The following is a 13,256-nucleotide window of genomic DNA, read 5'->3' on the forward strand; positions in this document are numbered from 1 at the left end:
GAAAGTAATAAATAGCCTTTCGGGAAATATTCGCCCACACAGGCCTTTCGAAGCACTTGCTTTAAAGCAAATATGAACAAACCCTTGCAGAAGATTTCGCAGGTCTATACGCATCTGGCAGACCGGCAGAAGTAGCGAACCCTCCATGATCTCAATCATTCCATCCGATGGATATGTCATTGATCTTTCGTGAATTAGATTTGCCGCTAAGCAAATTAAGACGCTGTGCTGTAGTTCCCAATTTGATCAGCAATCAGATGCTGACAAATCTGCCTTACGAGCGAAGACACCCCCTTCTGGACGTATTTAATCATGCCTGGAGCGCAGGAGATATCCCAGAAGCGTGGAAGGCAGCATGGATGGTGACAGTGCTCAAGTCCGAAAAGGATCCTTCTAACCTTGCCGCCAGTACCGCTAACATCACATGCATCAAAATTAATGAAACGGCTCATTTGTACGAGGTTAACTTGGTATCTTGGGCAAGGAAGCAGGCTGCCATCGTGTATGACCGGATTTACTCCATGGTTCAGTGCCCAGGAAAGTGTCTTGGACTTACCAAGCCACATCGAGTACCATCTACGGCCTTTCGACACACGCCATCTTTATGGACTTTGCTAAAGCATACTACTGCGTGCTTCATATAGGCATCATCAGCGGACTCCAAGCCATGGACGTCTCGGGAAATGCTTTTCGATTCGTACAAGAATTTATCGGAGATCGATGTGTCCCGATTAAGCTCAGAAATGCAGTGAGCGAAAGGCGACGCATTTCAATCGGCGTTCCACAACGAAGTGTCCCGTCTTCCTTGCCTTTTAATGTTGCCATAGCCAGCCTTCCAGTGTACTGAAAGCAGTTTTGATGGCAGTAAAAATGTCCATCTATGCAGATGACATTTGAATTTCAATTTCAGATGACCAACACAAACATTTGGCCCGTATAGCCCAAGGCGCAATGTCCATCATGGAACCTCCCTTATCGACGTTTGGCCTACCTATATACGCGGAAAGCTCTGCTTTCATACTTTTCCTGGGAGTGAGGCGAAAGTCAACACGCCTGAAGATGAACATCAGAGGCCATCGCGTTCGTCACGCGACTAGTGTTCTTTGCTGAGCGTCACCATCAACAGCAAGCTACTGCGGCGACGCGCATTTGAAAGTGTTGTGGCTGCATCAGTGCAAAGAGTCAAAGCACTTAGCGCATGGCAGGTGTTCGTTGGGGAAACAATTCTGCGAGTATGTCCGTGCTTAAACGGAATGCTGCAGTGATAACAAACAGTAGTATCTATCAGCTACCTCTGATATCCCCATCACCGAGCCAATTCGAGCGCTTGCAAGCAGTACATAGAAAGGGACTTCGATTAATGATGGAAGTTCCTCGGGCGGCTTCAGACAAGAAATTTACTGATGAAGCAAATATCTTGCACTCGCCTTATGGCATTTCAGGCCTTGTGATGCAGCTATTAAGGTTGGGCGATGCCCCCCCCCCCCCCCCCGCAGGTGCTGCCCTTCTCCGTCGCCTATAAGCAAGAAGTCGTTCTCATTTCCATGCAGCGCTGAACACCTTCCGATCTTTAAAGGAATGGAATGGCATGAACGGAGTCGTCTCGACCCGCCATGAAACTTCCCGGACGTTACCAGTAGTCTCAGTGTACCCCAGCTACAATTGAAAGACACCATTCCAACTGCCGAAGCAGTTTCTCGTACTGGAGCGCATCAGCACAACGTATCAAAGCCACCTACAAGTGTATACATACGGGTCGGTGTGTGCACAAACAGATAGCTGTGCAGCAACATTCTGCATACCCTCCCTTGATGTGTCATGGCCTGGCCGCCTGGATTGCGTAGTTTCATCTACAACAGCAGAACGCGCAGCAATCAACGCTGCTTTGCAAAAACTACGGGCCTATTCTGTACGACATGTCTTGGTGCTGACGGACTCAAAGTCAGCATTACGACTACAGCGTCGCCTACCTCGGGAAAAGTTCACAAAACAATTTCTGGCACCGATTAAAATATAGCGAGCAAGGGACTTAACGTAAAATTGCTATGGATCCCATCCCACGTAAGAATTGAAGGAAACGAAAAAGCTGACACTCTTACAAGCCTAGCGCTGACATGCGTCCCAAAAGTGAGAGCGATAAACATTTTTCAGAACCCTGAGGATGCAATCTGCAATCACTTCAGGGCGATCCACAAGACTGCAGGTCAAGCCTGTGTGATACATGGACTTACTCGCGAGGACGCGACGCTGGTGTACCGCATCAGAACCGACTCTGCGTGCATGCCGGCTTGGTTATTTGGTTTGGGCTGCCAGCTCTGTGCCTCCTGTGGCGATATCGGCTACATTCAACATTTCATTTGGCTATGCCCGCAGTGTGACAATGAAAGCGATGGTCGATAGCCTGCAAAAAAGTGGTCTTACGCACAGTTCCTTTGCAGTCGTCGTTTTCTCCGAAGGTTTTCCCCAAAGGGCCAGTGGCAATCAGGAAGAGAGTGCAACGGCCGCTGATTGCCTTCCTGCGAGACACGGGGTTCATCGGCACTTGGTGACACACGCCCGATTTCAACTCATAGGAGGCTCAGGCGGAAAAATTGCCGGCTATGTATGCCAGGCTAACCCCGCCTACTGCAACACTACCACCAGACAGTATACGGCGAGTGACTGAACCGTCAAAAGCAAGGCTGATGCCTGGCCATGAATGAAGATCCAGTTTCTCCGTGCTCCCTCTCGAGGGTACGAGTGCTACATCTCCACATGGACGTCCGAGACGCACCAGCAGAGACAGTCTACTCAAGTGAAGAGTACAGCTGGCAAAGATAGCGGCGATGTATTTCTATCGCCTGAGGCGAAGTCTTTAGACGTCGCCTCGGGCGAAGCAGGAAGTTCCAACCGAATAAGTTGTTCGACCTCTGATCGGGACCGTCTAGACGGATTTTACAGGAGGAAGCTGTCGTAGCTGGACGACGCAGACTTCAGTGCCTTTTCGGAAGACTACGAGGCGCGGCTCGTTTAAAGCGACTGGCAACTGGCCAGAATGTGCTGTGAGACGTTGATGGAAATGAAATGATCATCACTTATAGTGACAGAATCTAGCACACTGTTCAGGATTTAAGTAGGAATTATAATTTTAAATTGGCAAAGAAAGTCTCAAAAACCAGTAAATGGCGAGGCCTGGCGGTGAAATCTTAGTACTTCGGATGTAGTCTATGAGGTTACTGTAAGTAAGTCGGCTTTTATTGAGTACGACATAATTATTGCTGAAAACTGCAGTTGCTATATTATTAGGCATTCTTGCTTTATTCTGTGCTTCGGAAATCAAACGCACACGCATGGCTACGGCAGCACGTAGAACTGCGTATCACTTGCAGCAGCGTCGTTTCGTTTTCGATCCGATTGGTTTCGTTTTTGCTGGTTAAATACAAAATCAATTGGACAGGAAACCACGAAAACATGGAGCTATTGTAGCAGAAATACTTTGACACTTCTGAAAACAAGAATAGCGTAACATCGACTTGGTAAACGAAATAATACTTTCTCACAGTTACGGCCGCACTTCGCGTCTGCCTTCCACAAGTGCGATGTTACACGCAGCCGCCTTTTTTCTTGTTTCGGCAACAATGTAGACGAGTTGTTGCCTAGACTTGGGTAAGGGGTGTAAGCCAACTGCTGGAAAAGCGCGAGTTATTTCTTTAATATTAGCTCGGGAAGCTGGAAATCGGCATTTTCCCCCCTTGTCGTCCTGTCGAAGAGACCAGCTGCAAAAAGCTGAGTCACTTTAGCATACGCCGAAGAGGCTGAAGGAGAATTCCTGGGCGCTGAAGAGATATTGATTACTTGACATTCTCATTCTAGTGCGTTGTTACTTCTTATTACTTGTTTTCTCCGACCAAAGGTCGTAGGTACGAGATTGACGCAACTTTAATTAACTGTGCCTTAATTATCTTAACTTTAACACCAAAGGTCGTGTGTTCGACTTCCACATAAGCTCGAGGGTTCGACTATTTCGTGTTTGAGTAACTCTTTTAATTTGCCTTTTTTGGCATGACGAGCGGCATCGGGGCCAGTTGTGGATGAAGACGACGAACGCGAGAGCAGTGGCACGAGCGCATCTCTGCGCGAGCTGAGCTCACATGGCTTTCTGTGCCGCACGCCGCATTTTCAAGGCCGCCATCTGATGAGGCATTTAAGGCTTTCGCTTTAAAAAGGGCAAAGAGAGAGCTAGCTCTATGTGACCGACGGTCCTTGCTTCACGAGGGAAACACAATGGGATAACTGGTCGCCAGCGGCGTGTGCCTTTCGCGGTGACGTCACCGAAATGAGACCAGTGCGCGGTTCATGACACTGCCCGGTTATACCCGACACGCGTAGTGACGATTACTGGTAACCAGATGTACAGGCGCCGACAAAAGTGGTATACTCCACGCAGCAGGAGCCGGAGCAACGGCAAACTGCATCGCAACGCCATCTACAGGCAGCACCTGGGATCGAGACAGCCAATGGGTGCCCTTTATTATATGCAGGTATGTAGCTTGACTCGTGTCAGTGTAGATGGCGTCGCGATGCAGTGTGCCGCTGCTCCGGCTCCTGCTGTGTGGAGTACTCGCAAGTTCCGCAGACTGTCACGCCACCCCGCGGTCACCGGCCTGGTCATGCGAGCCGAACGGCACTGAGCAAACGCGGGGGACGCATTGCGACGCAATTAACGCCCATTAGCGCACAAAGCTGACCTCAAGACGAGTGAATATCGGTGCTTCACCACGTGCATCTCGTGCGGTCGTTCTGACAGGGAAAGCTAAGAAGTCAGTCAGACCGCCGCTGGCTTCTGTTGTGCGCTGGCCAGGAGGCTCATCGGAACGGAGCGCAAGGACGTCTTGTCCATTATTCACTGCGCCAGTAAAGATCAAGATTCTGGAGTACACTTCAGATGCTATGCACCATAGGCTCTGCCGATATAGGATCGTCCTATGTGTTACAGTTCCACCGTGCGTTTCTATGTGCATATCTTGCAGAACGTTGTAAATACAAAGTGCCTTCAACCTTCAGTTGTGTCTGTCGGCTTCGATCCATCTGAAGCCTCTAGCAGACCTATCGCCGCTGTCCTTAGCGGCAGCATTCTTCACTTTCGGAGACCATCTCTGGCGGCGCGTCTCGGAAGCCGAAGTGGAGAAAGAATCAGTACCCTCAAGAGGGAGGAACAACCTGGATCCTTGCTCCTTACACCAAGTGGAATCCGCTCTAGTTCAAGCACAGTGGAACCAACTCAATATGAACCTTATACAAGGGTCATAGTTGTCAAATCGTCTTGCATCGTTTTAGCGGGAAAACAAAAGGATATGACGACACAAACGAACATACGAAGGCGAGAACTAGCAAATATCTTATTCATGTCAAGGTATTTACTGACATGTAGGTGAAGTCAGAATATTCGATAACATTAAAACTAAAGAACACGAACTTGTGAAAAAGAGGAAAAACAAGAAAGCAATGTACAAGAGCACCAAACGCTTTGTCAAGTAAAGGCGTATGAAACCTTTAAGGGGGTAAGTGTCCTTGAAAACCAACTTTCTTATTCCTTAAAGAATGTTGATGAAAATTGGCAAACATATCCAGAATATCTTCGACATGCTTCGATGCATGTTTGAAAGTGATATCTTGAGAGCATTTTATTCAGCAAAAATTTTTCTTCGCACTTTTTGGAGGGCCTGAGAAGCTTGAAAAATGCTCGTTGAATATTGACTGCATAGCTAAATGTGTGCTAAAGGGCGCGATATTCCTTCCTTTTTTTCTCGCAACATAAAATGTACGGATTATTTTTTGCATTACCTTCGCATCAGGCACGCTTTTCAGATAGACGAACAGCTACATTATAGATTTAGCAAAAGTCAACAAGAATGTCACGACCTGTACTGTAGACCAAGGAACGTGTCGAAAAAGGCCAAAAGGGGTAGTCAAAGTAACTCAAACAGTAACAAAGAAATCAGCTCCGAAAGCTGAGCAGTAATGAAAAAAAAAGGTTTTCTGACAACGGCTCCAAATTTCACCATCTGTTCAGTTCTCTAACAGGCATCAAATTAGTAGCCGTTGCTGCGTTTTATGATGCGGGGCTTCTTGGACATGTGACCTGTAGTCTGGTGTCCCTTCGCTACAATTATTGCGCGGCATTCTTTACAGCTATAGTACAAAGAGCATGATGCGCGAGCTTCAAACCAAGTGAGGAGCATAACTCTGCGTCGGCAACAATATGGTTCATGTTGTACCTGCAGACTGCCTCACTTATAGCGATCTTTAATGCAATCCGTGAAGCATTTTAGTGCGATAGGGTTAAGGGCTCCGTGTCGCAGGAAACCAGATCTCAGCGTCTTCCCGGCAAAAAAAAAAAAAAAATATACATATATATATATATATATATATATATATATATATATATATATATATATATATATATCCAACCACCCATACACAGGCCCTCCATGTGGCACAAGGAAGTTACTGAAATACCTGAATTTCTTAGGCTATAATACGCAGAAAAAATCGGAAAGTACGACTTACACACAACCTACAGACGTGATAGCATCGGACTATAATTCGAATATATGAGAAAACATAAGCCTGTTACGCGGAAAGTCAAATAAACCCATTTCCCCGCATTTCTACCAATCATAGACCGGCCACGTCGTCCGCCAATTGCGCGCGCCGGCACGCGACCATCTCGGGCGCCACGGAGCCGCGCGCCCGATTCCTTGCAACACCTCCACATGGCACTCGCCTCCGCCGCATCGCGGCCCACAAAAGGGGCCACGTTTCTACCAGAAAGCCGCCTTCGTGCATAGCGTTCACGGCCAGCGTTTCCCGGTAAACAGTGCGCTTACATGCGGTCCAGTTGACGGGATGCATGAGAAGCAGTCAGGAATTTTAAATGCTATCACGTTCCAACTCTAAAGGCGAAGATTAAGCGTTCTCCAAATTTTCTTTCGGTAGAATCGAACGTTCCACTGAATGAAGGCTCTCAGAAGCCTTCCGAGTCGTCTTCCCTTGATAATGACTGTGGAGCTTAGGATCTCAGAGCCACTCATAGATAGCCTCGGTGCTTTACCAGCTTTCACTTTTGTTTGATGCCTTCCTTCTGAAACCTGATGTCGTCTGCGCCAACTCAAGGGGATTAGTGAAGTGAGCTCCTGATGAGGTTATCGTTATGAAAGCATGGTACGACATATTTTGTTACGAGATGTTACAATATGATAAAAAAGTCGGCGCGCAATGCTCTTGGTCGCGGGTCCGAGGTACCGATGCGCGAAATGCCTAGCCGGGGTTACGACAAATCGACGCTCAATGCGCGAAATGCCTAGTCCCGGGTCCGAGGAATCGACGCTCAATGTGTTTAGTTGCGCAGTCCGGGATGTCATTGCACGAAATGCTAGCCGCGGGTCCGATGAGTCGACGCTCGATGTGCTTAGTTGCACAGTCAGAGGGGCCAATGGCCGAAATGCTCAGTCGCGGGTCCGAGGAGTCGACGCTCGATGTGCTTAGTCGCGAAGTCAGAGGTGCAGATGACCGAAATGCTGTCACGTGTCCGAGGAGTCGACGCTCGATGTGCTTAGTCGCGAAGTCCAAGGTGTTATTGCACGAAATGTCTAGCGGCGGGTCCGACAAGTCGGCGCTCGATGCGCTTAGTCGCGAAGTATGATGTTTTATTGTGCGATATGCCTAGCCGCTCGTCCGAGCAGTCAACGCTCGATACGTTTAGTCGCACAGCCAGAGGTACCGACGCCCGAAATGCCTAGCCGCGGGTCCGAGCAGTCGACGCTCGATGTGCTTAGTCGCACGCTCAGAGGCGCCGATGCCCGAAATGCTCGGTGGCGGGTCCGAGGAGCCCGCGCGATGTGCTAAATCACGAAGTCTGAGGTGTTATTGCGCAAAATCCCTAGCCACGGGTCCGAGGAGTTGACGCTCGATGTGCTCAGTCGTAAAGTCAGAGGCGCCGATGCCCGAAATGCTCGGTCGCGGGTCCGAGGAATCCGCGCGATATGCTTTATCGCCGAGTCGGGGAGGGCGATGCTCGGAATGCAAGTGGAGGGTCCGGGGATTGCGTGCGCGATGAGCTTAGTCGCGAATTCCGAAGCACTGCTGCTCGATGGGCCTAGCTGCGTGTGCGACAGTACCGCGCGCGAAGCTTGGTCGCGAAGCCCGCGTCGCCGCTGCTCGGTATGCTTAGCCGAGGGTCTGAGACGTCCACAAACGGAGGGATCAGCCACACTGCTGCGATGTCTGCGTTGCGGCCGCTTCGACTCTCGTCAAAATTACGGAGGCTTTAACGTCGAGAGCTGGCGAAGTGCAAAGCACAGACGACACCGCTACGTGGAGAGCGACAGAACAATGGCGAAGCGTGCTGGAGTCATGGCAGGCGTGGCCAAGAGGCGACTTCTGAAGAACCTTCTATCATTCGCTTTTTCAAGCGAAGCTTGTATTGGCTCATAAGTTTCGGTGGCGTTGTGGTCTCGCAAAAAAGAACAGTCCCTCCCTGAGCAGATGCAGGAAAGGGCGGTTTGGTGAGTTCACAGCTGCGCCGGCGCGTAGGTAATTAGCAAAGATTCCCGCTGCGTAGGCGCGCGCAACCAGTCAGAGCCGTTTCGCTTCCGCAGGGGAGAAAATGAGCGGGAAAGGGTGTCGCGTGAGCTGCGCCAGCTTTGTTTCCGTTCAGTTCATTCTCGGAAAACGAATGGGGCAGCCACGCGTTGTGCGTTACCCCTAGGAACTGGCAGCGTTCGACGAGCGGCGGCGAGAACTCGCCCGTGAAAGGGCTCGCCGTCGGCGCGTCGATCCAGCCGTTAGAGCAGCCCGAGCCCAGGCAATCAGACAGCAACCATAAGATCCCAAGCTGAGGGGGCGCGAGGTCGAAGCAATCCGGCAACGTTACCTGAGGGTTACTTAACCATGACGAAGGTTAGGTGCACGTAGGACAAGCTTCGCTTACCCCCCTTTTCCTTTAGCGTAAGGGTTGGTCATTCTTGATGCGCTTGTTCCTGTGCAGAGATTGTCGAAGCACCATAATTAAATGGGCTTTCTGACAAGACCAAGATGGCGGCCCTCAGTAGCGCCATTCTATACACGTAGCGGCTTGAAAAACGCCGTTTTCTCGCGACACACGAAAATTTCTTGCCACCTTAGCTAATTCATTTTTTGGAGCAACGTGACTTTCTGTGAAGGTATTTCCAAATCACATAGAAAAAGAGTTATAAAAACTCAAAATGTGTTTTACTTTAATCGACTTTTTGGCCATTTCTCGCAATGCAAAAGCCGCGTCCGTTCGGAACTATAAAGAAGCTCTTGCCATGAATAAAACAGTTCACAGTTTGTGCTATCCTATGATTTGTGTCATCACTTCATTGTTTTCCCATGTAAAACAGCGCAAGACGGCTGTGAATCTGCACCAACTAGCCACGTATGTTCCATTGCTGAAGTTATTTGCTGAATTTGACAGGAACATCAACACAAAATAAATGTTTTTATGGCCTAGTGCCACCAAAGCATGACAACTCTATTTGAATGCTTTCTGCCCTTTGTCAGCGACATTCTCGCTACTCCCGCACTGTTGCTGGCATCAAACTGAATGGAATCAAAGAAAGAAATAGTATTACTGTACTATGAGAGAATTGTGCAACAAATTGACTTGCAATCCTGGATGGTATAAGTGTTCCCCAGCAACAACCGCTCTGCCATTTTTTTCTTCCAAAATGTGACTTGGTATTCATGATGATCAGCATGTAAAAAAGATGAGACAAAGCATAGGAAAACAGAGGACAAGAAATCTCTCAAACAACTGTACGCTTGTCCCCTGTTTCATCATTATATGGGCTGACGATCATGACTACCTAAATTGGCAAATTTTTGCTTAATGTGAGCCAAATACATTTTTCTTTTCATTGACGATTATATTGGCCACTTTGATGGAAAACAAACAGTTTATTCAGGTGCGCTTTTACAATCAGTGTAGCTGTTCCATTTACACTTAAACTTGAATTGGCGACATCAAACAATCAAAAGCTTGTAGAATCAGGACTCCGTTGGCACGATTGGCACAGTGACTGTCAGCACCTGTAAAGATATCAATAAAAGAACAAGGAAGCTTGCTCCGGAAATTCTGCAAATATAACTATCTATACAGCCTGAATTGAATGCTAGGGTTTTAGGTGCCCAAACCACGATTTGATTATGAGGCACGCCGTAGTGGGGAACTCCAGATAAATTTTGACCACCAGGGGATCTTTAATGTACCCCCAATGCATAAGTCACGGGCGTTTTTGCATTTTGCTGGAATGAAAATGCAGCTGGGATTTGATTCCACAACCTCGTGCTTAGCAGAGCAACACCACAGCCACGAAGCCACCACAGTGGCTATCTATAAAGCTTGGTCAAAAATATGCAGCACTAGCAAAAGCTAAACAAGCTTAAAGCGTATCTGACTCTTCCAACGCCCAAGCTGCACACTCCCTATGTGTTCATGCCTACACAGCCAACTTCCATTAATGTGATCTCATTCGGACACTCAAACATAAGTTCAATGACAGTGTTATGACGGTGTTACGAAATGACAAGACCGAAATGGACAGCAAAATTACCTAGAGGTCCTTTACTTGAACTGTCTCACAACAGTAGAGTGCGATCGAACATAGACATTGCAAGTAATGCATTTCAAAACGAACAGGGCACTAAATGCTGAAACATTAGGTCAGCAGTGCCTTTGTATGAAAGTATCACATACTAGTCTAGCCTGCACTTCACTTCTCTCTCTACCATTATGTGAGGTGTAGTCGAACATAAAGGTTGGTATAGCAATGAGTGGCTAACAAAGTTGTGTAGGATAGTTCATTTCGGTGCATACTATATACACTGTATACATGAGGGAGAATCTGAAAGTCCTCGCAGCTATTTTTTTGTTGGCCAAAATAAGGTACATACAGGTAATTACAACTATATGTGTTATTCTACATACCTTACACTATTTTGTCACATAGTCCCCACATTACGTAGTTCCAACAGTTGTTCCATTGCAGCACTAAATTTGACATGCCCCTGTAGTAGTCAGTGACACGCATAGCCTTCCCAAACGCTCATTGTCATGCAAGTCTTCACAGCCTCTTGCGAACTAACCAGACCCCACCTCACACTTCTCAAAGCAAGACACCTTTCTCTATACGTGAGCTTCATTTCCCTCTGGATTTCAATGAACATTCGTCCCTTGCTCAATAGAAAACGAATCACACCTTGTTGATAACACACCTTGAATGTGTGAAGCACAACCACCATCTTCAACAACTGATGGCAGAGCCGTGCCACAAAGCTACCGGCAGATAAGGCCAGGCCGGTCCAACAAGAGTCTACCACTGGGAATGGATATGTTGACCTTGCATTTACAGCCGTAATTTGGCTACAAAAATATAGGAGCAAAGACTTTCTGATTCGCCCTCTTAGTTACAGGGAACATAAACTCGTCCTTCTTTTCGTTTTTGTCTGCTCATAACTATGCACATTAATATATCTGCAATGTGCAAGGCATCAGGTGCAATTAAGTATGCCACTTACATACGTGCAAACACATTTATGCACTCGAGTTCAAGTTGTGGCTGCAGTTCCTCCTCGTACCATGTCAACAATTCTCAGCCCTCTACAAAGCAAGGTCCACTCATCTTGCGAGCTTAGTGCCACAGCTCATCTGACACTGAACACAACTGCTGCTTCTCTTTTGATGTTGATCGAGCAAGCTCCAGAGTTGATTCAAAAAGAGCCATATTTGCATGACTGTTGGAGATCCCAATCTACCAATGAGTACATGCCTGTAATCAAAATTATTCTAACCTTCATGTGCCAGTTAAAAACAACAGCTTTGTTTGTCAACTAAGGTGTACCTTATTCAGTCACAAATTATGATATGGCTGACATTAAATGAGTCAAACTTGCATAATTTTACACCAGGGTGCTGCAGGCTTCATTGAAAGAAAGTTATTGTGGTAGAATGATTCTTTTTAATACACAGTAACTAAATTTCCATTTATTGTGCACTCACTCACATAGCGTTTTTAATTTTTAAAAAATTGGAATTATTGGCTCATAGCACATGTAAAATTTCATGATTCGCTGCAGGCATTACGAAGAATGAAAAACCATTCCTTCACCATTACTGATGAATGTGGCACACCAAGCATTCCATCAAACATGGTTGTGCCTTCCTAAACGTGGTCGTGTGCAACAATACTCTGTACAATGAAGTGAACAAGAATCCTAGTGGTTAAGCAGAGGGTTGAAGCGGCCCCCAATAAATGTTTGTGATTTTTTAACCCTTGCTACTCTGCTGGGCAGAGCTGGCAAGAAGTTGTGCACGAAAATCTGTGACTAAAGGAAATAAAAGAAGTGATTGTAGGGATTCTACATTACGAACAAATTGCAAACGAAGTGGTGTTCATTTACAGAAGTTAACTGTATCAGCAAAAGCAAATCCTATGTATCCAGGGACACAGTTTCTTTCCCATTCTTACCAGTAATGTACTACGACTGTGAAGTGCCTTAGAGTTATTTCTTAATTTGGAGCTCAAGTCTATATCTTGCAGTTTGTTCCTCTATAATTAATATTTTCAGACTTGCATTACATAGTAGCCTGCCACAGAGGCCGAGTGGTATTGTTGTTATGATGTTAGGACGAGGTTGCGTGTTTGATTCTCGGCTAGGGTGGCAAGATTCCGATAAGGCATGCAATGCAAAAATAGCCTTGTGCTGTAAACAGCAGTAATGAAACAGTTGGCCCCCTGTATGTCAACAGTAATGATACATGGATGGGTGACTTCCAATGCCTGCCGTAATCGAACATGTCATGCCAGCATACAACAGGAAAGACGAATTTTGTGCTCCTTGCATGTTAGAAAACTGTTGTCAGCATTGTTGCTTTGATAAGTCTGAAGGCCAAACTAGAACACAAGAGACAGAGTGACTGCTCAACGATAACAAGAGCAGCACAGGCAAGTCATAGTTTTCATCACAATCAAACAATTGCCTCTGCAATGGCATTTTCCCGACAAAACCCAGTGCTCTTGCAGTCCGATACCTGGAAACGTGAAGAGTGTGTAAAGTTTGCCTCCTGCTGTAACAGACTTCACTGTGTTCAGGAAACAGCCCGATGAACCAGATGCTAGTATCACAGAACAGCATATTTTGTTGCCTGGCTTTACCTGGCTCAAATTAGCAGTTCCAAGCCTTTTGTGATGCAT

The 13,256-nt window shown here is 47.0% G+C and overlaps 1 protein-coding gene across 1 annotated transcript in view; it reads right to left on the reverse strand.

Annotated features, from left to right (window-relative positions):
* Positions 1-9,940: 9,940 nt before the first annotated feature.
* Positions 9,941-13,256, reverse strand: part of LOC126519260 (PIH1 domain-containing protein 1-like) — a 79,145-nt gene continuing 75,829 nt past the window's right edge. Inside the window, exon 8 of the mRNA XM_050168878.2 lies at positions 9,941-10,092. Coding sequence (XP_050024835.1) covers positions 10,051-10,092 — 42 coding nt within the window. The 3' untranslated portion in view covers positions 9,941-10,050. The remainder of the gene's footprint in view (positions 10,093-13,256) is intronic.

The sequence above is a fragment of the Dermacentor andersoni genome, chromosome 10 (assembly GCF_023375885.2).
Source record: "Dermacentor andersoni chromosome 10, qqDerAnde1_hic_scaffold, whole genome shotgun sequence".
NCBI classification, from domain to species: domain Eukaryota; kingdom Metazoa; phylum Arthropoda; class Arachnida; order Ixodida; family Ixodidae; genus Dermacentor; species Dermacentor andersoni.